General features: G+C 41.6%; 1 protein-coding gene across 10 annotated transcripts in view; it reads left to right on the top strand.

Annotated features, from left to right (window-relative positions):
• Positions 1–25,426, top strand: part of AUH (AU RNA binding methylglutaconyl-CoA hydratase) — a 352,182-nt gene that overhangs the window by 21,052 nt on the left and 305,704 nt on the right. For 8 of the 10 annotated variants that reach the window (XM_053907741.1, XM_019463762.2, XM_019463761.2 and 5 more), the window contains one exon: positions 15,751–15,837. The exons of the other annotated variants lie outside the window; for them this stretch is intronic. In XM_053907741.1, the coding sequence (XP_053763716.1) occupies positions 15,751–15,837 (87 nt within the window). The remainder of the gene's footprint in view (positions 1–15,750; positions 15,838–25,426) is intronic. 10 annotated transcript variants of the gene reach the window in all.

Genomic DNA, 25,426 nt, shown 5'->3' with positions numbered 1-25,426 from the left:
GGTCTAGACTAGGGTCCAGCAAAGTTTTCGGTAAAGGGCCAGATATTTTAGGCTTTCTGGGCCTCTCATAGTCTTTGTCTTAGGTATGTATATACGTCTGTATATATATATACACGCACACACACACAAATATATGACAGTTCTTTAACGTTTATTTTTATAAAGCTTTAGAAAAAAGGAATGACCAATTTTAACTCGAGGGCCATAGAAACACTGGGTGCAGACCGGCCTGCAGTCTATAGTGAGCTTCCCCCGCCCTGGTCCAGACTCAATTTCTTTCTCCCCTTTGCTGGTCCAAGTCCGTTCCCCGAGCCCTGGGCCCTCACCTACGGCTAGAGAAGCCAGGCTGAGGTCCATTGAGCTCCACGGGAAGATGCTACATGCCTGGCCCATGGAGGCCGTGTCTCTAAACATGCAGTGAAAGTGCCCTTTTCTCTTGTGTGGTGGATGAACGATCCTGCAGAAGGCTCTACAATGCGTACTTCTCGTACCAATGTCATGTGCAACAATGCAGTCGCTTGGGTGAGCGCTGGGTTCCCCAGCTACGACCAGTCAGGGTCTTGACAGGGTCTTGACGTTCAGGTTCCTGGAAACCCCTTGATTAGAGTTTCCATTTGAATAGCTTGGGATGTTCAGGGCAAAATAAGGTTTGAGAGATGGCGGTAGCCAGTATTTTCACATTCTCTAAAATAAAAGTAAAGGCAACATGAGAAATACACTAAATACCGATATAAAGTATTCATTAAAACGTTTGTAATAGTATCATGTGCTTTCACTTGTTATCTCTTCCCGACTATAAACTTTTGTTGACTTTCTGCTCTCGAATTATGAAATATCTGAGATTGGTGAATGTTTGCAGTAGGTGGGCCCGTCCCTACTTGGTGTTTTTCTTAAACTCTTGTTTTGTCGCAGCAGATGACCGCTCTCCTGGAGGATCTGCCTGACCCTTTCAAGGTTTCTTTGAAAAGCTTCTGATGTCTTTACTGGGGGCCCGGGGTGTTCTGTGCAGTTGCCAGTTCCTTCTGTTGGAACATGGACAGTTCTTTCCTTGGTAATTGCCTGTGAATGGGCATTTCAGCTTAAAGCTTGAGGGAACCTGTGCAGGTTATTGGGGCGCTTTCTCTGAGTGACTCTTTCCTGTCTGGTTTCCTCTTCTGTAAATATCAGCCACCCAGTCTGCCTGAACTCCCATCTGCTTCTGTCAGCCAGATCAGTCTGCTTGCTCTGTTCAGGTCCCCCTGCCTTGCACCCCATCCTCTAAAGTGTCCTGAGAAAGCTGGAGCAGTCACTGGCCTCCCCTTCACTGTGTCGCTACTTACTGATCGGCATCTGAAAGAAGTTTCACGTGTTTGAAGGGCTAGTCCAGCATCACTTACTCCAGCATGGTCAAAGCTGGCAGTTTTCGGTTCCCTTTGGTGGGGATGGTGTTTAAGAACCAAGAGCTGGGTGCTCACCTGTGCTCATTGTCCCTTGGGCTCTTTGATTCAAGGCCCTTGCGCCAGATAGAGCTAAGACCCGTGGGTAGAAAAGTACCCTTACGTTACACACACGTACACTCATACCATCGTTTGCGCTTCTGTATCCGAAGCCGCAAGTGCGTGCTGATAACTCCAGTTCCTGTTCGTCACCATGGGCTTCACGCTCATCTCTACACTTACATTATCTGAAATGTGTTTACTCATTTGCTCAAGTGTGTAATAGCAGAAAATAGTTTCACAGTGGCTAGATCGATACCACTGGGATAAACACACTTTCTAACTAGAGCTTAAGATTTAGAGCGTTTATATCTTTAGACTGAGGGTGTAGAGTAAAAACACTATTGGAAGTTATTTGTGTTACTTCTTGTTCAGTGTAATTAATGCTTTATTCATAGGAAATAAAGTTAGGTTTCCTCTTGTTTCTTTTACTTGGAATATGTGAAATATCAGCGTGATTTCAGAAGTCAGAGCTGTGCACAGAAGTGTCACTGGCCACTTCCTCCCTCCAGCCCCTTCCACCACATTGCCACTCGCGAGGGCGTTAATGAATCTCATTAGTTCCTAGTTTATGCGTCACGTGTTTCTTTTGCAAAATTAAGGATGTGCCTCTGTTGCTACTTCCATTCTGTCTTAGGCAAGTAGCATTCTATACATGGTCTTTGCACTTTTTCAGTTAGTAGTATATCTCCTGCTTCTCATTCTCTTTGGCAAACAGCTCTTCCTCTGCCTGCCCTTGGGGACTCCTTGCTTCCTAAGGTTCTGCCCGTGGCCAGTGGTTTCCACTTTTCTGCCAACACAGGACCCACATAAAGCCAAACGCAGCCCCCGATGTCGCATCCCCTATGACAACACAGCAGTTCTGAAGAGTGTGGGCTTTAACGTAGCAGTCAGGTAGCCCAGGGCAGGGGTTCTCTGGGGTTCCCCGGGAGCAGGTGCAGAACCTGGGGCTATATTCCGAAGGGAGGACAACAGGAACTGCTGATTGATTGGGTGTGAATAAAGGGACAAGAGAGATCAGAGATGCCTCCTAGGTTTTTGCCTCAGCTATTAGGAGAAGAGAGGTTCCCTGGATTGAGACGGAAAGGCCTGGGGGAGAGGGAGGTTTTGGGCAGCGATGGTTGGAGAGAAATCAAGACTTCTGTTTTAGACCCATGAATCTGGAGATGCCAGTTAGAAATCCAAGTGAAAGCCTCTGTTGGATGGTTGCATACAGAACACTGATGGCCCAGGAAGAGGTCAGGCTGAGGAGAAAAGTCTTGAGCCTTCGGCACAAAGGTGGCTTAAATAGCACTAAGAAGGGATAACACTATACTACCCAAGGAGAAATATTAAAGAGAAAAGAAGGGGACGCTACAGAAAACTTCTAAAAGTAATACAAATGAACAGATTTTCAAGAAATTATTCCATAATAGTTCATAGGAATGTGATGATAGTTGGAAGTACATGAGGCGTTGATGAGCCCTTCTGAAGATGGAGATCTTACCACGGTGGGCGTGGAGTGTTGGCGCTGCCCGCGATTCTGCAGGGGAGACAACAGTGGCATCACCTTAGGGGAGAAGCCTTCCAGTAAGCCAGAGAGCCTGGGACGCTGGGTAGAAGGGAAGTTTTGGGTTTGGGCATGGTAAACGGACATGTCACTCTGAGGAAAAATGAAGGCCGGAAGGAAGGAACTGAACATGAGCCTAAACTTATGACACGGAAAACGCATAGTAAGTAGTGAGGATAATAAAGCCCAAAGCTGGCTCTTTGAAAATTCAAATGGTCAGACTTCCAGCAAGATTAAAGCAAGGGTGAGAGAACAAAGAAACAACACTCAGATTGAAAAAAGAGGCCCCGGGTATATATAAATTCCACAGACATTAAACTGGTAAGATAATGTTAAGAATAACTGATGCCAACAAATTTGAAAATTTTAGGTGAAATAGATAAATTATCGCAAATAAAACTTAACCAAAATTGACTTAAGAAGTAGAAAACTTGACTGATCCCAGAACAATGAAAACACCTGGCCAGGTGACTGCAGGAAGACGTTCTACCTAGAAATTTATGGAACAGAGCATTCCAATCTCATGTACATTCTTTGAGGAAATAGAAACACCCAGACCCTTGCCTAGGTCCCTTTGTGCCTCCAGGCTGACCTTGGCACGAGCACCACCGGGGAGGCTCCCGGTGTGTCAGAGGTGTCAGAGGGAACCTCCCGGGGTCCCTGGGGGCCTCCGCTCTGTCTGGTGCCGCGGGGAGGTGAGGACACAGGTGCAGCTGCCTGCACATCCGTGGGCATGTTGAGCCCACGTTTGGTTGAATGGGGGGAACGAGAGCCCTTTTGGAGTGGGGGCGGGGAAGACCGCGGCGTCTGGATGGACACAGGCGCGTGCCCGCTAGAGCAACTGGGAGATGTCGGCTTTGACCGCTGTCGGCCACGCCGTGCAGATGGTGAGGCGTTGCGTCTCTTGGCGTGGAGGGCAAGGCAACGTCAAGCTGCCGTTTCTTCTCCGTTAGATGGGCAGAACGTACCGGGGGTGCCGGGGCGGGGGGGGGGGGACGGTGCCGGGCACAGGCGATGGAGTAGAACGGCGTGCTGCCGCCGGCAGGGTGCGCAGGTGGGAAGATGGTCTTCTCCATCCCTGTGGTCCAGCCACCGCGCCGTCGGGACCCGCGACTCCGCAAGGTGAGCCACCACACCGCGGCGGGGGCGTTTCTGGGCACTCAGGAGGCACAGCTAGTTTTCCACTGATCTAGTTGGTATGTGTTCCTCCGTGAAACTTTTCAGGCTGCTCTGTGGGTCACAGTTACTCTCTACCGTCGTTCTTTCCTGCTTGCCCTTGCGTGGCACAAGTCAGTGCTGATCTTACTTCGCTGCAGCTGATCTTACTTCACTGCCTCGCTCCAGATGGGGAGAAAGCTTCCAAATTGCCAAAAAGGGGATTTTTAAAAATATGACGGCCGCCTGGGTGGCTCGGTCCGTTAAGGGTCTGACTCTGGACGTTGGCTTGGGTCATGATCTCACAGTTGTGAGCGTCGGGCTCTGTGCTGGGCTCTCCTTCTGCCCCTTCCCCTCTCGTAAACAAACAAAAACACGTTTAAAAAGCCAGATTGTTCTAAACAATAACAGTCCATGTACATATTTTGTTGCAAAGAGATGTGACAGTAACCAGTAGAAGTGTTTCATGCATCCACACTAATTACATCAGAAAAAATAATTACAGGAAAGTGGGGCAGACACCAGTTCCTAAAGAAACGATGTACTATTTCTTACTGTAAAGCAAGGGTTTGTTTGCGTGTTTTAGACCCGGATGGTTTCTGCGAATCCAATCCCTGTGGGGTGTAGATTCCGCTGGACACACTGACGGTGATCTAGGTTCTCCTCTGGGATGCATGCCAGTGCTTAGAAGCACACTGCCGTCTTTGCAGCTGCTTAAACTCACATGATGAAAATGTGTACATGTCTCTTTTTGGCTGTATTGGGAACCAAACAGGTTGAAGACCATTGGCTTACTTAAAGCCTCAGCACTCGAGAGGGATGGTGCCACTTGTTGGGGAGCATGTTGGAGTTTTGAGAGAGACTGAGGGGCTTTGCTGTCCTTTGGTTATTGAGGCCCAAGGAAGCTAAACATCCTAAAATGCAAAACAAAGAATATTAGTGTTTCTCATAACTTCTGTAAAGGCTCGCAGGACGAGTCCACTGCAAATATAAACAAGTAGAAATTTATTTATTTAAAAAAAAAATTTTTTTTTTTACATTTATTTTTTGAGAGTCACAGAGAGACGCAGCACAAGTGGGGGTGGGGCCGAGAGAGGAGGAGACCCAGAATCCGAAGCAGGCTCCAGACTCCGAGCTGTCAGCACAGAGCCCAACGCGGGGCTCCAACCCACGAGCCGTGAGATCATGACCTGAGCCGGAGTCGGACGCCCAACTGACTGAGCCACCCAGGCGCCCCTAAACAAGTAGAAATTTAATGTGTAGTAATCTTAAAGCATATTTAAAGGGCAGAAGTTATATAAAACAATAAGCAAAAAATTCATATAAAATTTATATAAAACAATTAGGAGAGGACATTTTAGGGGGCAGTATTTAAGTAAATAGATACTTTCTCAAAATTGTTTAATAATAAACTCCGTGCGTTGTCTACTCGGTGTATTACCTATCTATATATTTAGATGAAAGGAATTTGCAATAGAACGGAAACTGCAGTAGCACTATAGTATGATTAAAAATATGTAACATACCTATTGGGATGAGCACTGGATGTTGTATGGAAATCAGTTTGACAACAAATTATATATAAAAAAATAGAAAATAAAACAAGGAATGGGAACAGAAAAAAATAAAAAAATAAAAATAAATTAAAAAAAATATGTAACTTAGAACCAAATACTGCATTTTCAGTAACGTGAAAAGCAGATCTTCTTGATTTATTATACTTTCTCAGCAACGCCAGTACGATCACCCTATTTAATACCGTAGCGTGGTCCACACCCTCATTAGGTCGACGCTTTCCTGTTCTTTTTTTCACCCAAGGCGTTTACCACTTCCTTTGGTGGTTATTTCTTTAGTTTTTTGCTGTCTCTTTGTCTCCTCTGCTTGAAAGACCTAGTGTAGGAGGCGAGGGTAGGAGACAGAAAGGGCAACCCTTTTGAAGGCTTTGGCTTTGACAGAGAGAGGAATTGGTGGTAGCTGGAGCAGGTGGAACATATGGGAATTTGTTTTAAACAAACTTTTTAACTGAATTATAATATACGAATAGGAAACTGTACAAGTCTCAAGTGTAATACAGATCTGTGAAATGCACCGGGCTGGGCAGTCACCACCCGGCCTAACAGATGGACGTCACCTTTATCGCCCTGCCACAGTCCATTAACCATCTTTCACCCAAGCGTACCGGGGATCCTTCTGGTTTTTATCACCAAATACTAGTTTTGCTTACTGTCAAACTTCATGCGACTGGAATTACCCGGCGTGTACTCTTTTGAGGTTGATTTCCGCTCACCGTGTTGGTGGGATTTGGTTTACGCTGTTCATCTGGGAGTGGGTAGTACAATCCTGTTCCTTGTGGGAACGTCTCACAATTTGTGTGTCTGCTGTCGACGGGCTTTCGGAGCGTCGCCACGGTTGAGCTGTCCCGAAGCGTGCTTCCGTGAACACGCTGTGTTGTACGCAGCCTGCATCTCGGTGGGCGTACACCTCTGCGGGGGGGCATTTTTAAAGTGATTTTTACGAGTTTCTACTCCCAGCAGCATTAAGTCAGAGTGCCACTGCTCTCGACCTTCCCTAACACTTTAGCTGTGGATTGCTTATAAAGCGGTCTGTGTTTTTAATTTGCGTTTTCTAGATAATTAATCCGGTTGTGTTTCTTGTCATCTCTTCATCAGCCAGTTGGACGTCCTCTTTTGTGAAGTATTTGCATCTTTGGCCTGCTTTTTGTTCTTGGGTTATCTTTTTCTTTCTGACATTTATTTAGTGCTTTCTATGTGGAGGACTTGTGTTTCATTCTTTCATGTGCATATTCATTTTCTTAATGATGTCTTTTGATGAACAGAAGTTTTTTTTTTTTTAATGTTTTATTCATTTTTGAGAGAGAGAGAGAGAGATGGAGAGGGTGAGAGACGAGCGTGACAGGGTGAGGGGTGGAGAGAGAGGGAGACAGAGAATCTGAAGCAGCTCGAGACTCCAAGCTGTCAGCACAGAGCCCGACGTGGGGCTTGAACTCAAGGACTGCAAGACCATGACCTGAACCGAAGTCGGATGCTTAACCGACTGAGCCACCCAAGCACCCTGAGAAGTTTTTAATTTTAATGAAGTCCGGTTTTTTCCTGAGTCTACGGAGAAATCTTTTAAAACTTTTGTGTATACCAAAGTGTTGAAGATATTTTTATTTTTTAAATTTATTTATTATTAAAAATATTTTTTAAGTTTATTTAATTTGACAGAGAGAGGGAGCTGGGGAGGGGCAGAGAGAGGGAGAGAAAGAATCCAAGCGGGCTCCACGCTGCCAGCACGGAGCCTTATGTGGGGCTTGAACTCATGAACCGTGAGATCATGACCTGAGCCAAAATGCAGAGTCAGATGCTTCACCGACTGAGCCATGCAGACTCCCTGAAGGTATTTTTAGTTTTCATTTAGAAGTTGGATCGTTTTACTTTTCACATTTAGGCTGCATAATGTACCATGAATTGATTCCTTTGTGTGTGTGTGGTGTGAAGGGTCAGGAATCTTTTTTTCTCGCATGAACATTCAGCGGCTCCAGCCCCATGTATCAGAAAGTCCATCTGGTCCTTGAAATGTCTGCCACAAATCAACCGGGTCTTTTTGGGACTTGCTGTTTGTTGCATTGGTCTTTATCTTTGAGGCAGTATCACATTTTCTTAATTACAGTAGCTTTATAATAGCATCTTTCTGTTGTAGTGTAAACCCTCCAACTTTTTCTTCTTCAGAAGTATCTTTACTTATTGGCCCTTTGCATTTTCAGCTTGTCATTTTCCAGGCATGTGGGGATTTTGATTGGAACTTCAGTGACTCTATTAATTTGGAGAGAATTTACATATTTTAGTACGAAGTTTTCTAATACATGAGCATGATATGTTCCTCCACTTACTTAGTTTTTAATTTATCTCAGAAGATTTTTCTAGTTTTTTTGTGTCAAGATCCTGTACATCTTTTATTAGATGTGTTCCTTGGCTCCTTGATTTTTGAATGTTATTATAAATAGTGTTTTTTTTTTAAATTTCACAAATTTCTTTCGTGAGTTTATAAAGAGACAGTTGATTTTTATATGTTGAACTTGTATTCAGCAACCTTACTAAATTCTTTTGTTTCCATGTTTTCTAAATTCTTTTGGCTATTCTTCACGTATAGTTAAGCCATCTGCTGATAACGACAGTTTCATTTTTTCCCTTTGATCTATAATTAAAAAGTTTTCTTATTATACTGACTTGTACATCTGCGACTGTCTTTAGAAGTGATAAAGGACATCCTTGATTCACTCTTGATCTCTGGGAGGAAGCTTACAGTAATTGGCCTTTAAAGGTGATGTTAGTTACAGATGTTTTATAATTACCCTTCAGATTAAAAAAGATTTTCTTTTTTTTCCTAGTTTGTTATGAACTTTTATTTAAGAATGACTGTTGACTAGATATGACAGCAAAAGCACGTGTGATGAAAAAGTTGAGAAATTGAACTTCATTAAAATTAAAACTTCAAAAAGCATCAAGAAAGTAAAAAGACAAGCCATGGATGGGGAGAAAATATTTGGAAATCATATTTCTTTCTTTTAAATATTTATTTATTTTGAGAGAGACAGTTGTGAGGAGAGGGGCACAAGGAGAGAGAGAGTCCCAAGCAGGCTCCATGCACGGACCCCAGTGCAGGACTCGAACCCACAAACTGTGATTATGGCCTGAGCTAAAATCAGGAGTCAGACGTTTGACTGAGCCGCCCAGGTGTCCCTATAAATCATATTTCTGAGAAAGGACTCATATCCAAGATATTACTCTTACAACTCAATAAGAAGGAAACAAATTATCCAGTACAAAAAAAAAAAAAAATGAGCAAAAGATTTGAAATGACATTTCACCAAGGACCTGTATGAATGGCTAACAAGCACATGAAAAGATACTTAACCTCCTTAGTCATTAGGGAAATGCAGATTTACAACCGTAATTGATACCATTTCACACCCACTAAAATGCTGTAATAAAAAAAGAGCAGACTGGTGTTGGTGACCATGTAAGGGCACCAGGGACCCCTGCGTATTGCTGATAGGAAGGGGAAGGGGTGCAGCCACTGTGGAGAAACAGGGACAGTTGTTTTTTTTTAAGTTAAATAGAAATTTACAATATGACCCAGCAGTTCCACTCCTTCGTGTCTACCCAAGACAAATAAGAACGTTTGTATACACGAAAACTTGTACGCGAATGCTCTTGGTAGTATTTTTTCATAACAGCCAAAGGTGGAAAGACCCCAGTGTCCACCAGCCGATGACCAGAGAAACAAAGGTTTTCTCTGTCCCTACAAGGGGATACTATTCGGTAATGAAAAGAAAAAAAATACTAATTCATAGTGAAAAAACACTATGCTTGCTATGTTGAAGACCATGTATTGTACGAGTTTATTCACGTGAAATGTCCAGAGAAGACAAAGTTTTAGGAGAATAGTGGAAGGCAAAGTTTTAGGGGGTGGAGGTGGGAACGGGGAGTGCCTGCAGGTGAGTGTGAGGGGTCTTTTTATGATAATGGAAACGTTCTAAAATTAGATGGCTGTACAGCTCTGTAACTTTAATAAAAATTATTGAATTGTGTACTTAAAATGACTGAATTTTACTTCATGTCAGTTCTACCTCAAGAGGCTAAAAGAATGAGTGTGAATTTTAACTACTTTTTTCTGCACCTGCTGAAAGTTTGTATGATTTTTCACTTTTATGCTATTAACTAAAAAAAAAAAATAATAAAACACTTATTATTAGCCCTTAACATTAAACCAGTCTTCAGTATTGGACTGAATATAACTGGGTCTTGATATATTGTATTTTATTTATGTTACTACTAGGTATGATTTACTTATATTTTGTTTAGGAATTTTTGAGGCTATGAGAAAGATTAGCCTGTCATGTTTTTTTCTTATAATGTTCTTATCGAGTGTTTGTTTTGCAATTCTCCATGTAAATGTAGGATTGATGTTAAATTTTTTTATTTAGGTTTTCAGTTTCTTAAAGTAATCTCTACACCCAATGTGGGGCTCGAACTCACAGCCCTGAGATCAAGAGTCGCACACAGCACTGAATGAGCCAGACAGGTGCCCCCAGTTGTTTTCATTATGTTTGGGAGAATATACTGTTGGAGCCACAGGGGCGTGTGGTTTTCTTGTAGGAAAGTTTTGAATAAACATATTCAGTTTCTTTAATATGTGTTTGTGTTTTCAGATTTTCTCTGTCAGTTTTAATAAGTTGTGTTTTTCTCGAAATGTGTCCATTTCATGTACCTTTTTGAATGTTTTGGGCCACGGTTGTTACTAATACTCTTATTGTTTTAATGTCTGTAAAAGCCTTAGTAGTATTCTCCTTTTCATTCTTGCTGTTGGGGTTTGTGCCTTCTTGGATTTTTCCATGATCAGTCTTTTTTTATTTTATTTATTTTATTTTTTAAGCTTTTTGATGTTACTTATTTTTGAGAGAGAGAGAAAGCGAGCAAGGGAAAGGGCAGAGAGAGAGGGAGACACAGAATCTGAAGCAGGCTCCAGGCTCGGAGCTGTCACCTCAGAGCGTGACACGGGGCTCGAACTCATGAACCATGAGATCATGACCTGAGCTGAAGTCGGATGCTTAACCGACTGCGCCACCCAGGCGCCCCCACAATGATCAGTCTTACTAAAGGACTGTCATTTGTTTTAGCTTTTTTTTTTTTTTTCCCCAAATGAGCAATTTCTTTGATATTTCTCTCCTGCATGTTTGTTTTCTGTTTCTTAAAACAATTTTGCTCCAGGGTTGCCTGGGTGGCTAGGTCGGTTAAGCATCTGAGTCTTGATCTCAGCTCAGATCGTGATCTCATGGCTCATGGGATCGAGCCCCGTGTCGGGCTCTGTGCTGACTGTGTGGGGTCTGCTTGGGGTTCTCTCTTTCCTTTTCTCTCTGTCCCTGCTCTACTGGTTCTTGTGAGCACACGTTCTCTTTCTCTCTCTCTCTCAAAATAAATAAACATAAAAACTTTTTTTTTCTTGTTCCAGTTTTTGCTCTTTCTTCTACTTGGGGATTAATTCTTTTTTTTATTTCCTATTTCTTGGTAGGGATGTTCAATGAGGGTGTTTGCTTACTTGGTTTACTGATTACCATGGGGGTTTGCTGACTCCACCGTGATTGTAGACGGGTCAGTTTTTCTTTTTGGCTCATCAGTTTTTGCTTCATACATTTGGGGCTGTCTTATTTTATGCCAGTTTAGAATTCCTATGGCTTTTAGTGGGTCATCGTGTTTATTATCATAAAGTGAACCTCTAGCTTGAATGGTATTTTTTTTTTTTTTCCAACGTTTTTTTATTTATTTTGGGACAGAGAGAGACAGAGCATGAACGGGGGAGGGGCAGAGAGAGATGGAGACACAGAATCGGAAACAGGCTCCAGGCTCCGAGCCATCAGCCCAGAGCCTGACGCGGGGCTCGAACTCACAGACCGCGAGATCGTGACCTGGTTGAAGTCAGACGCTTAACCGACTGCGCCACCCAGGCGCCCCTTGAATGGTATTTTTTGCCTGAGGTCCCTTTTGTCAGGTATTAACAATGATTTCACTTCCTTTTCGGTTAGTGTTTGCCTGGTTTTTAACCTTTCACTTTAGCCATTTTGTGTCCTTATCTTTTAAGGTATATCTCTCAGGAGTTGTATAAAATAAGATTTTAGGGGCGCCTGGGTGGCTCAGTCGGTTGAGCGTCCAACTTTGGCTCATGATCTCATAGTTTGTGGGTTCGAGCCCCACGTCGGGCTCTGTGCTAACAGCTCAGAGCCTGGAGCCTGCTACAGACTCTGTGTCTCCTTCTCTCTCTGCCCCTCCCCCGCTTATGCTTTGTCTCGCTCTGTTTCTCAAAAATAAATAAATAAATGTAAAAAAAATTAAAATAGGATTTTAAACTCTACTCTCATAATCTGCCTGAAGAAGCCCCTGTGGTGTTTCTGTCAGTGTGTGCCTGCTGGTGACAGATTGCCTGTGTGTGTCATGTTTGGGGGATGGGTTTGCTTAGTTTAAAATTCTAGGTGGGTAGTTATTTTCTTTCCCCACTTTGGAGATATCACTCATTTTCTGTTGAGAAGTCAGCTGTCAGTCTTCTTCTTTTTGGCAGCTTCTAATTTTCTTTTTTTTTTTTTTTTGTCTTTCGTTTTTAGCAGTTGGTCTTCATATGGTTCTCTTTGTGTTTACTCTGTTTTATATTTAACTTTGAGAGGTCCCAAGTGAAAGACTGCAGTGTTCCTCTTTGGCAAGCCCTGAGCTCCGATCCCCCCCCCCCCCCCCATTCCCGTGAGATTGTTTAGAAACTTACACTCTGTCTGCCTTGGTTGTTCTCCGTTGCCCTCAAACAGCTGTCTTAATGTGTTTTATCTAGGATTTCGTGAAAGAATTCGTCTGATAATAAGCTATTTCTTTAAAGCTGGCAGAGAAAGTCTACATAATTTTCTTTGCTTTTTTGAGATGAGCAGTGTTACAGCGTTAATGCAGCTGATGGGAACAGTTCTGTAGAGAGGGATATTATTGGTGATGTCAGCCGGGAAGAGGACAGCTGCTGGAGTGATGGCCCTGAACAGACAGGAGGGGTGGAATCTAGTGCACGGGGTGCTTCGTCACGGGTTAGGTCATCTGTAGGAACAGGAGGGAGGGCAGAGTGTAAGGGCTTAATCCTGGTGGTTAGACTTGGTGGTGGGTGTGGGTGAAGGTTTTCTTCTGAATACTTCTGCTTTCTTAGTAACCTGGTGTCAGGATTGGGTAGGAGGTTTGAGGTTTAAGGAGAGAGAGGAGTTAGGAAATGGGCTGTAGATGAACACGACAGTGGACGGTGTAGGGAGGTACAGTAGGATTGCCCGGCAGCACAGAGGCTCAGCTGAGGTGAGCGGTCATGGACTTGGGGGATTTAAAAAGTGAAAGCGCTGAGACACGCCAGCCCTCAGATAAAACTGGATGTTATCAACCGAGGAACTTGTCATCTGGGGGGATAGAAGCGAAACTGTACTTTTAGGTTCTGAACGTTCGAGATTGCAGGGCACGTTTCTAAAGCAAAACCGAAGAGTGGTCTCTGGGTCACAGATGTTTAATGTCCCATGGAGAAGGGTGATTCTTTCTGAAACAAATTGTGACTCCCAGGGAAGTCTCCCACAGTTGTGTGGGTTAGGGCTGTGCTCGGTAAGCAGACGGAGGCTCCCAGCTCTGCTGGGACTCGTGTGCGTGAATGGGCTCCTCGGGTGCGGAGGAGGTCCCCTTGGCTCCCCTTGGCCGAGGTCCTTTTGGCTCCCCTTGGCCGAGGTCCCCTTGGCTCCTGGCATGGCCTCCGCACCCAGGCTCGGAGAGCTGGGTGTGAATTTCAAAGCGTGGGTGCCGCTGAGAGCCCCCACTGCCAAGCCGGCCGGTGTGCCGGAGGGCCCCCTCGTGGCGTAGCCCACGCCGACGTTGGAGGATCTGGTGGATCCCGCGATGCGGTTCCCCGGGGCTCCTTCAGGACCGCCTCACGCAGAGCCCCTGTGTGCCCCATCGGCGCCCTCCTCTCCGCTGCCTCGGCCCTTCTCTCATCTGCTCCGCTCCCCGACACGGCACGGGGTTCGGCCGCTTTTCTTAGCCGATGTGGAGTAGCCAGCCGGCACTGAGCAACGTGTAAATTATGTTCTCAGGGCTAAACGGCAGTGAGTCGAACGGTTTTTTCTTCCGACAGATACATCCTACTGGTCTAGAGTTTTGCCCCTGCAAACATTTTTCTTTGATGCTAAATGTTAATTTTTCCTGGAAAAAGTCAATTATGAACACGTGTATCAGGCAGACAGAAATGTTTAAAGGCTGACCCTGAATACTCACCACCTAACGTAGACCATACAGTGTTACAAACAAGATTGGAGTCTTCTGTGACCTTTGCTAGTCACCTCCGTCTCCTTCCCTGCAGAGGTCCCCACCAACCAAATTTGGTATTTATCATTCCCATGCATATTTTATGTCCCGAAGTAGCATTCTTTACTAGTTTTTAACTCGTGTACGTATATGTGTACGTAAGTAAGCTGTATGCCCAACGTGGGGCTTGAACTCACGGCCCCGAGGTCAAGAGTCTCATGCTCCACCAACGGAGCTAGCCAGCCGCCCCCCTAAATAGCAATTCTTTTAAAAAGAGTTATGCAGGGGTGCCTGGGAGGCTCGGTCGGTTAAGCGTCCGACTTCGGCTCAGGTCGTGATCTCGCGTTTGTGAGTTCGAGCCCCGCATCGGGCTCTGTGCTGGCAGCTTGGAGCCTGGAGCTGCTTTGGATTCTGTGTCTCCCCTTCTCTCTGTCCCTCCCGTGCTCATGCTCTGTCTCTCACTGTCTCTCAATAATAAATAAACGTTAAGAAATTAAAAAAAAAAGAGTTGCGCAAATGGTTATCCTGTGTCTTTCTGTAAATATATAATAATTTATATCGTTAAATATATAAATATAATATATGTTAATGTTCTATATTAATTGCATAATTATATGTTCTTCAACATCCGGATTCATCCATATTCATGCTCTGATTTCTTGGTTTTCATGCCGAACATGTATTATTCTGTTATATAAATACATCTTTTATTAGAGATCCTGCGGATGGATATTGAGATTAATTCCAATTTTTTTGCTATTTTATACATGTTGCACTGAATGGTGCTGCTGTACTTCTTTCCTTGGGCATGTGTTTGAGGTTTTCTAGAACCGATGGATTGTGGGGCATGTGCTGTGTGCATGGTAGTTCACACTCCCACAGGAAGTGTATGGGCTCAGAATGTCCAGCCTGGGCTGGGAACTGGTGCTACATCCAGTCACGATTACTTTATAATGGATGTATAAGAGAGTCAGTCGCTGAGTGTAAACCTTCTGTGCTGTAATTCTACTTTGTTTTGTATTTGTTCATTTAAATGGGGGCCTTCCTTTTCTCGTATGGTTTAACATCATTAGGAAGAATGCCTTTGTTGAGCCGCAGAGTAAGGGATCCCTTACGCATTTATTTTTTTCTGTTCCAAATGTGTGATTCTGTGATAAGCTCATAATTATGAAATTGTCAGTTTGCTCCTACGTTCATGCCAGTGATTCTGAAACATGATCTGCGGTCACCAGGGCGGGGATCCATGAAGTCAGACTGATTCTTACAGTGATTAGCCCTTCTCACAGGGTTGACGTTTACCCTGATGGGGCAGAGGCAAGGGGAGGGTGAAAACTGCCAGAGTCTTTGTAAGAGCGGAGGGAGTGCCCCAGTCTGTAGTCATTTATGTCAATATGAATGGGTTTATTTGTATCCTTCAATGAGTGGATAAATATTTAGGACACTTCATAGTTTTATTTTCTGATAGAGTAACTATTGGTAGATATCATCTAAAGTAGGTCTCTTCTCAGAGCGTGGGGCCCTGAGACCGCGGAGTGTGAGAACCACTGCTTGAAGCACATGGTAGATGTGTGAACGCGCATTTTATTCCTCCTCATGCTGGTCTCTAAGTTGATATTCAAGTTACAGATGAATCTTAAGTAAGTTTTCGATTCATTGCCTTGAAACTTTGTGTATAACTCGATTATATTTGTAAATACAACACTTTTTGCAGGTGCCGACCTTAAGGAGAGAGTCAAGATGAATCCCAGTGAAGTTGGTCCTTTTGTCTCCAAAATAAGAGCGGTGATTAATGAGATCGGTAAGCTCAACTACGCTCCTTTTGGCATGCTGCAGATGACCTCAAATGTCACATTTAGAAAGCCGCACATTGTCTTTATGTGTACACTTTGGCCAAAATACTTACGTGATTAGATAACCAGGGCCTGTAGCCGGTTGCTGTAAAACGGCATGTAATATGTTTGATTTGACAAATAATGAACAATATTTTGTAATTAAAAATGCCTCCTATGTATGATGACGTGGCATAGGAAGGTAGTTATTGGAAAACAAAGAGAATATCTCCTAGATAATTGCATAGACACACATTTATTGATCCAGAGTTGTTTTGTTGTTTATATAAATAAGATCGTACCGTTTTCTTAGAGTTATAGACTTCTGGGTAATATTTGTGTCTCGGTACATATCAACTTTATCATTAACACTTTCTAATATATTGTGGTGTAGTAGTCCGTAACATTGTGTTATCCAAAACTGTAAATTACTTTATTAATGTGTAGGGGTTTTATTTTCCATTTTTGTTATTTATAGCAAAGCAGTGGATGTCTTTGTATTAAGTCTTTGAGAGCGTTAGTACATGTATCTGTAGGGTAGATTCCCAAACGTGGGATTGCACTTCTAAGTATCATGTGTTTCTTTTACAGTTTTAATCCTTTTCACCACGTTATATTCCAAAAAGATTGTAATAACTTACATTCCCATCAATTACATGACAGGACTTGTTTCCTCATAATTTGCCAGCATTTAATGTTGCTACTTTTAAGTTTGCCACGGTTAAAAAAAAAACAACAAAAAAAAGACATGTTAGCATTTTATTTTATTTCATTTTGTTTTAATTAATTACTTTTTTGGACATCTTAGCATTTTAATTTGCTTTTCCCCAGATGCCTGTGTGATGTTCTTTCTTTTCAAATTAGACCTGCCTCTTCCCTTCTGCAGATGCCTTTTCACATCCATACTCCTCTTTCCTGTAGCATTATTAGCTATGCTTATTTATTTAAAAGCCACTTTGTAGTAGTCTTTTGTTGTTAAGTGTGTTACAGATGTTGTCTCCTAATGTGCACCCCTGATTCAATTCCAGTATTTAAATGGAAAACTTTTAATATCTAGAGGGTACTAAGTTCTCTTCATTCTTCTTTTGCCTTTTTCCTTGAGGAGTTTCTTTGGTAATTGCTACACATCAATTCTTCCAAATGAATTTGAAATTATTAGTTTTTAAAACAAGGAGGAAAAATACTGTCATGGGACTGTGATTGGGATTTCTCTAAGTCTTATTTAGAAAGAATTAACATTTTTATGGTATTGAATTTTTCCATCCATGATGTATGTATGTGTATGGGTTTCATTTTGTCTGTGTAGGGGTCATTTGGTTTTCTAGTGTCCTTCAAGAAAGTTTTTTCTGCTTTGGTTTTGCTTGGTCTCGTGTCTTCCTCCACCCCCAACCCCCCAATTTATTCTTTCTATTTTATACCATTTATTCCTTTGAATGGCACTTTTTCTCTTATTTCTGTTGAAGTCTGGTTATTGTAGTTCTGTAGGAAAGTTACTAAATTTTAAGTGCTTATTTTATATCCTACCAGCTTGATGATTACTTTTACTGGCTGTTAATATTTCCCAGTTAATTTTTTTGTGCTTTCCAGATGAAAGTTCATTATCTGTAAGTAATGCTGTTGTTGTCTTTACTTTCCCAACCTCTTAATCTTACATATTTTCCCTGTATTTTTACCTTGGCTGAACCCTGCGGTACAATATTCAGTCGCTGGACTGTGTTCATCCTTATCTTTATTTTTTTTATTTTATTTATTTATTTATTTATTTATTTTTTATTTATTTTTGGGACAGAGAGAGACAGAGCATGAACGGGGGAGGGGCAGAGAGAGAGGGAGACACAGAATCGGAAACAGGCTCCAGGCTCCGAGCCATCAGCCCAGAGCCTGACGTGGGGCTCGAACTCACGGACCGCGAGATCGTGACCTGGCTGAAGTCGGACGCTTAACCGACTGTGCCACCCAGGCGCCCCCATCCTTATCTTTATTTGACTTTGATGAATGCTTTTAATATTTTGCCAGTAATTATCAAGTTCAGGGAGTTTCCTTCCATTTCATCGTATTAGGAATTTGTTGCTGTCTTTTGATCAGGAATAGGTGTTAAAATTTGTCAAATGCTTTTTTCTGATACAGCTGACCCTTCAACAATGTGGGGATTAGGGATGTTGACCCCAACATGGTAGAAAATCTGTGTATGACTTTTGACTCCCTCAGAACTTAGCTACAGTAGCTTACTGTTGACTGGAAGCCTTACTGGTAGCATAGTCGATTAACACATAGTCAGTATGTTACGTATATATTCTCACAACAAAGTAGTAATACTTTAATAATAATATTCCTAATATTACTGTAATAATAATATTCTTAGAATAAAGTAAGCTAGAGGAAATGAAATGTTATTAAGGAAATCGTAAGGAGGAGAAAATACATTTACGGTACTGTACTGTATTTATTGAAAAGAACCTATGTATAAGTGGACCAGCACAGTTCAAAACTGCTGTGTAAGGATCACCTTTAAGTGGTATATATTAGAATTTATCTCATATATCATGTAATAATACAATTTATAATGCTCTACTGGCCTTGTATGACTAGAATAAGCCCTACCTGGTCGTTGTGGTTAGTGGTTATAGTGGTTTTTGATATACACTGCTGGGTTCCATTTTTATATGTTTTGCTATCATCATAAATGAGATTGATCTTCTGCTTCTTTTTTTGTGTGTCATCCTTTTCTGGTTTGATATCAAGGTTGTTGAACTTCACAGAACGACCTTAGCTTTTCTGTGCTGTACAGGGAAGTCCTCTGTTATTTCAAAGGTTAGTGGAACTTGACCGTGTAATATCTTTCTGGGGTCTTGTGTGGTTTTGTTATTGTTTACTTGGATGTTTGTTTGTTTTTGGAGCTAAGTTTTAGGATATATTTGTGTATTGTGTGTGTTTGTTTTTCATCCCGTGCTGCTGTCACCGGCGGCTCTCCTGTGCTGCTGTCTCCAGCTTGGGCCTTGTGGTCAGATCCCAGGTCTCCCGAGGCAGACCATGGACTTGGTTTCCATGTTGGTCAGAGAGCACGGTCTTGGAGGTGGAAGCCGACCCTGTCTTTAACTTTATGTGTATGCTAGGAGGAGTGGCTGAGGCTGGGCCAGTTGTGAATATCACCTTGATGTTTCTTCCAAGCCTCTTTCCATTTTATTAATTTTGAAATTAGAATTTTTCTGGGACTTTTAAAATGAAGACTGGTTCCTGTTTTTGCAGTGGCATTTTCTTCTCAGTGACTGACCGTAGCTGTGGCATTTCCGTTTTGGATTCTCATCCAGTCTATATTTTTCTGTCCCATGAGTTCCCCAGTATTTATGAGTGATGGTTCTTGTTAGAACATTACACTGGACATGACATTTTAAGTTGTCTTTTGTGGTGGCTTAATGAGATTTTGAGGGGCAGATGGAAGCTAAGTGTTTCGATCTAATCTACTCATTTAATATATTAAACCAGGGCAGGCAGACTTAAAGGTACAGATAATATCTTAGGTTTTGCAGAGCCATGATGGTTTCTTTCACAGCTGCTCAACTTTTTTCTTTTCCCCCCCAGAGACTGTTTTTCTAGAGCAGTTTTAGGTTCACATCAAAATCGAGGGGAAGGTACAGAGATTTCTCTCATACTCCCTGCCACCACATACCCACGGCCTCCCCTGTTGTCAGCATCCCTCGCCGATACGGTACATTCATGACAGCTCGTGAGCCTCTGCTGATACGTCCTAATCATCCAGAGTTCACAGTTCATATGAGGGTTCACCGGTGTTGTCCAGTCTGTGGGTTTGGACGCATCCATCATGACGTGGATCTGGCATTCTGGTGTCACACAGAGTACGTCTGGCGGCCTAACGCTTCTCTGTGCTCAGTGCATTCTCCCCTCTCTCCTCTCTGACAACCTGTTCTTCCGTCACTTCCAGAATCTCATATCGTTGGAATCCTACGGCACGGAGCCATTTGAAACGGGCTTCTTTCACTTAGTAAGACATATTAAAGTTTTCTCCCTTTTTATGCCTTGATATCTTATGTGCTTCTAGTGCCGAACAGTATTCCACTGTCCGGATGGGCCACAGTTGATTTGTCCATTTACTTACTGAAGGACGGCTTGGTTGTTTCCAAGTTTTGACAGTTATGAATAAAGCTGCTGCAGACATGTATGTATCGGTTTTTGTGTGGACGTAGGTCTTCTAGGAAGATACCAAGGAGCATAAATGCTGAATCCCATGGCAGGAGTGTTTAGTTTCGTATAAAAACCTTCCTGACTCTCTTCCCAAGTGGGTGTGCTGTGATGCGTCCCCAGCGGCAGTGGCTGAGAGTTTCCGCTGCTCTGTATCCTTGTCAGCATTTGGTGTTATCAGTGTTCCATATTTTGGCCATTCTGACAGGTTTGTAGTGTCATCTCGTTGTTTTAATTTGTATTTCTGTGATGACATATGATGCGGAACATCTTTTCACATGCTTATTTCCTATCTGTATACCTATGGTGAGGTGTCTGTTAAGATTTTAGCCCAGTTTCCGATTGAGTTGTTTGTATTTCTTTTCTTTTCTTTCTTTCTTTTTTTAATGTTTGTTTCTGAGAGAGAGAGAAGGAGAGAGAGAAAGAGAGAGAGGGAGGGAGGGGCAGAGAGAGAGGGAGATACACAAGCAGGCTCCACGCCCCGAGCTGCCAGCATAGAGCCTGATGCGGGGCTCGAACCCAGGAACCGTGACCGTGAGATCATGACCTGAGCCGAAGTCGGATGCTTAACCGAATGAGCCACCCAGTTTGTATTTCTTATTTTTGTTTACAAAAATGCATAGTTTGTATTTCTTATTTTGTTTGTATTTCTTATAGCTTAGTTTAAGAGTTCTTTGTACGTTAGATAATAGTTCTTTATCGGATATCAGAATATTTTGTAAATATTTTCACCCAGCTTGTAGTTTGTATTCTTTTTCTCCTGACATTTTTTTGTAGAGCCTAAGTTTTTCACTTTATTAAAGTCCATCTTATTTTTTCTTTCATGGATTGTGCTTTGGTGTTATACCTAAAAAGTAGTTGGCCATACCCAAGGTCATCTAGCTTTTCTCCTGTGTTATCTTCTAGGAATTTTATAATTTTGTGCTTTACAGTTAGATCTGTGATCCATTTTGCACTAACATTTGTGAAGGGCGTAAGGCCTGTCTGTCTAGATTCCTACTTTTGCATGAAGATGTTACTATTTCAGCACCATTTGTGGAAATTTATCTGTGTTCCAATGTATTGCCTTTTTCCCTTTATTGAAGATTGGTTAATTTTTGGGTGGCTGTGTCTGGGCTTTCTGTTCTGTTCCTTGATCCATTTGTCTGTTCTTTTGCCAGTAACCGCATTGTCTTGATTATTGTAGCTTTATAGTAAGTCTAGACATTGGGTAGTGTCAGTCCCACAACTTTGTTTTTCTCCTTCAATATTGTGTTGGCTATTTTGGGTCTTTTGCCTCTTCATATAAACTTTAGAATCAGTTTGTTGATAGGCACAAAATAACATGTGGGGATTTTGATTGGGATTGCATTGAATGTGTACATTGAATTGGGGAAAACTGACATCTTCACAGTATTGAGTCTTTATATCCATGAACATGGACTATCTCTCCATTTAGTTACTTGATTTCATACATTAGTTTTATAGTTTTTTCTCACAGAGATCTTACACATATTTTGTTGGGTTTATACCTACAAGTATTTTATTTTGGGGCATGTTAGTGTAAGTGGTATTGTGTTTTTAATTTCAAATTCCACTTGTTCATTGTTGGTATATGGAATAGTCATTCACTTTTGTATGTTTACCCTGTGTCCTGCAACCTTGGTATAATCGTGTATTTGTTTCGGGAATTTTTTTGTTAATTCTTTCATATCTCCTGCATGGTAGACAGTCATATCATTTGCAAGCAAAAACAGTTTTATGTTTTCTTTCCCAATCTGTATTACTTTTTATTTCCTTTTTTTTGTTTGTTTGTTTGTTTAATAACATTTGTAAGGACTTTTAGCATGATGTTGAAAAGAACAAGTGAGAAGACACATCCTTGCCTCGTACTAGGCACTCAACTTTTACATGTGCTGAAATAGCCACAGACGAAATGTAAACAAATGTGTTTCTCTGTTCCAGTAAAATTATATTTACTGTGAAATTTAAATTTTGTATAGTTTCCATGTGTTATAAAACAATATATTTAATTTGTTTCTTTTTTTTCCCAGCTGTTTAAAAGTATACAAACCATATTAGCTTACAGGTTTTACTAAAACAGTCACTGGGTCTGATTTCCTTCCTTCTCTTCCTCCCTCCCTTCCTTCTTTCCATTTATTCATCTGGTCATCCATCTCAGATGGCTTTTTCTTCTTTATTTCTCCTGTTTTTGGGAATTCTAGTCTTCCACTGTTGTTTATATTTAAGAAATCTACTGACTTGCAGTTCTGATTTGGACAACTCCCTTCATGTTTGGCTCAGGCCTTTTTGGTTTTTGCATTTTGGAGATTTGAAGGTTTTAAGGTCTTTGTATCCTTTGCTAGAGAGTGTGAAGTATTATTCAGAGAGCAGGAATGGAGCCATAAGACTTACAAATGAGTTGGAGGATGGAGAATGGAGTAAGAAAAATAAACAAAACAAAAACTGAAACGAAGTTCATCAAATCCTAACAAAGTGTAAAGAGGATAGAAGAGGCACAACCTCAGGACAAATTAAGATGATGAAATAAGTCCAGTAATTACCATTGATGCCAGTTGACTAAACTTGTTGTTAAAAACATAGATGTTCAGATTTGATTAAGAAACTTAATTCAACTGTATATTATTAATAGTAGCCACATCTGTTGTAGCGTTTTTCAAAAACCATTACTAGTAAGAGACAGCATGTTAAGTTTAAGGTTAAGTTTTTCATAAGACTAAACTTACATCTTCCTGAAAAAAAAAGAATGAAAAATATACAAATAAAATTATATTAGATATATACAGGATAAATTGGCAAATCCTTCATTGTGGATGAGTTCAGTCCCATCTGTCCCAATTAATCATGAGATATACAGAAGATAAAAATAAAGATTTGAACAATGTATCAAGTTGATTTAATAGACTCTTAACCCTAAATTGGAGAATATGCATGCTTCTCATCAACATATGAAACATTTACAAGAATGGATCATGTGTTGGACCCTAAAATCTCTGTTAAATTTCAGAAGTTTAATATATAGAGACCACGTTCTCTGTTCAAAATGCAGTTAACTTAGAAATAAAAATACACATAATATAGATATTTAAAAACCATATATTGGTAAATTTAAAAAGGACTGTTAAGTCACTCATGACTCAAAGAAGGAAGAATTATGGGAAAAAATACTAAGACTGAATGAATATAAAATTGCTGTATGCCCAAATTTCTGAGATTTGATTAAAGTAATAGTTTGAGGGGGAATTCATAACCTTAATGCCTATGTTAGCAAGGGGAAACCGCTGGCCATAAGTAGCTGAGCATTACCGTAAAAAGTTCTGTGTCCAAACAGAGTAGAAGGAAGGCAGTGAAATGAGGATCTGAGATCAGGGGGATCGAACTGCAGTTGCAGAAGGGAGAATCTGCAAGGGGCAAAGGACACTCAATAGTAGGTGTTACAGGTGAGAGGAGGGTTGTGGTTGCAGGTATAGCAGAGATTATAAAGCTTATAAGAAAATACTATGAGAATCTTTATGTCAATAAATGTGAAATTTCTGTCTCAAGAAGTAGTCACATTCTGGAGTAGTCCAGTAAGGACCGAGTAGTAGTTGAATGTTTCTTCGCCGAGGAAGTGCCAGGCCCAGCTTTTACGTGTTAAATGATTTGCTTGCAGATGTTTGCCCCAGCCTGTAAGGAACAGATCATTTCAGTCTTATGCAGACGCCTCCACACAACAGTACAGCGAGAGTTTATTCCTAAACTCATGATTTCTGATTAGCGTGACCTTCGTATGTAAACAGAAACAATAGAGGAAAGGAGAGGGGCCAGTCTCGCGTATCAGGAACATGGATGAAACGGTAGGTTAAAAAAAAAAAAAAAAAAAAAAAAGACCAAGTTGGATTTTCCCAAGAATACAAGGGGGGAGGAGGTTCCCATTTGAAAATACTAAATTTCATTTGTGACGTTAGCCAGTTAAAATAAAATGATGTTTTTCCTCAACAGATTGATGAAAAGAATTTGAGAGAGGTCAAGTCTGTTCTTAGAAGGAGGTCAAGGCAGACTAGAAATAGAAGGGAACTTCCTTAGCTTGATGAAAGGTGCCTGTTTTTTAGTAGTAAAAAGTAAAAGTAGTCTCCAAAAGCCAGGAAAACGACAAAAGACCCACTGTCACCAGCTTTGTTCAACAGTGTTCTGAAAATCCTGGCCTGTGTGGAAAGGCAGGAAATGGAAATAAAAGAGTGACACAGAGAAGAAAGATAACACTGCCTGTCTCACGTGGTATGATGGTCTCCACTGAAAATCTAAAAGGATCAACAAATTATTAGGAATAATGAGTGTCTCAAGATAGCCAAATGTAAGATCCATATTTAAAAATAATCAGTTACACTTCTTTACAGCAGTAGCATCCAGGAAACGTCAGTCAAGAAAATATACTATTACAACAGGAACAAAAATGGATTTAGCAATGTACACAAGCCATAGGGAAAAATTATGAAACTTCTCCTAAGACATTAAATAAATTAAATGGAGACTCATTATCTCCTAGAATAGGAGGATTCAGTATTAAGAAGATGATTCCATTGTTTTTTTAATGTTTATTTTTGAGAGAGAGAGGAGAGCACGAGAGTGAGTGGGACAGGGTCAGAGAAAGAGGGAGACACAGAATCGGAAGCAGGCTCTGGGCTCTGGGCTCTGGGCTGTCAGCACAGAGCCTGACACAGGGCTCAAACTCGTGAATCGTGAATTCATGACCTGAGCCAGAGTCAGACACTTAACCTACCGAGCCACCCCGGGCGCCCCAAGATGATTCTCACAAGTGATTCAATATACGGATGCAAAGTAATTACCTTTACATTCCTAGCATTAATTTTGTGAGGAACCTGATGAGCGTAATGAGGCCCCAGAATAGCCCAACATTCCTCAAGAAGAAAGTGAGGGTCCTTGCTTCATCAGCACTCAAGACCTTGTTTAAAGATTTGTAAATTAAGATGGCATGTTTCTGGCTTTGGGATAGACAAATGGACCCCGGAGCGACTACAGAAGGCCATGGATAAATAGGGGAACTGCCACAGGAGAGAGCAGGTGTTCACTGGGGACGGCAAAGACTCGACTACATGCATGGAGGAAGATGAACTTTTATGATCTTGATGGAGTGAAAAAATTTGTCAAACATATAATACAGCCCATAAAAGGAAAGGTGTATAAATTGCACCTTATTAAGCTTAAGAAAATTTGTTCATTAAAAGGTGCTGTAAAGAAAGTAGAAAAGGCGTTAACGGGGAAAAAATACTTGAAACATATAACTGCCCAAGGATATATATGTGTGTGTGTGTGTGTGTGTGTGTGTGTGTGTGTGTGTGTGTGTGTGTGTAATCAGCACAT

This window comes from Panthera pardus, unplaced genomic scaffold, assembly GCF_024362965.1.
Source record: "Panthera pardus isolate Hobbes unplaced genomic scaffold, ASM2436296v1 HiC_scaffold_20, whole genome shotgun sequence".
NCBI lineage: Eukaryota > Metazoa > Chordata > Mammalia > Carnivora > Felidae > Panthera > Panthera pardus.
The sequence above is the reverse complement of the archived record's forward strand: the minus strand, read 5'-3'. Positions and strand labels throughout refer to the sequence as shown.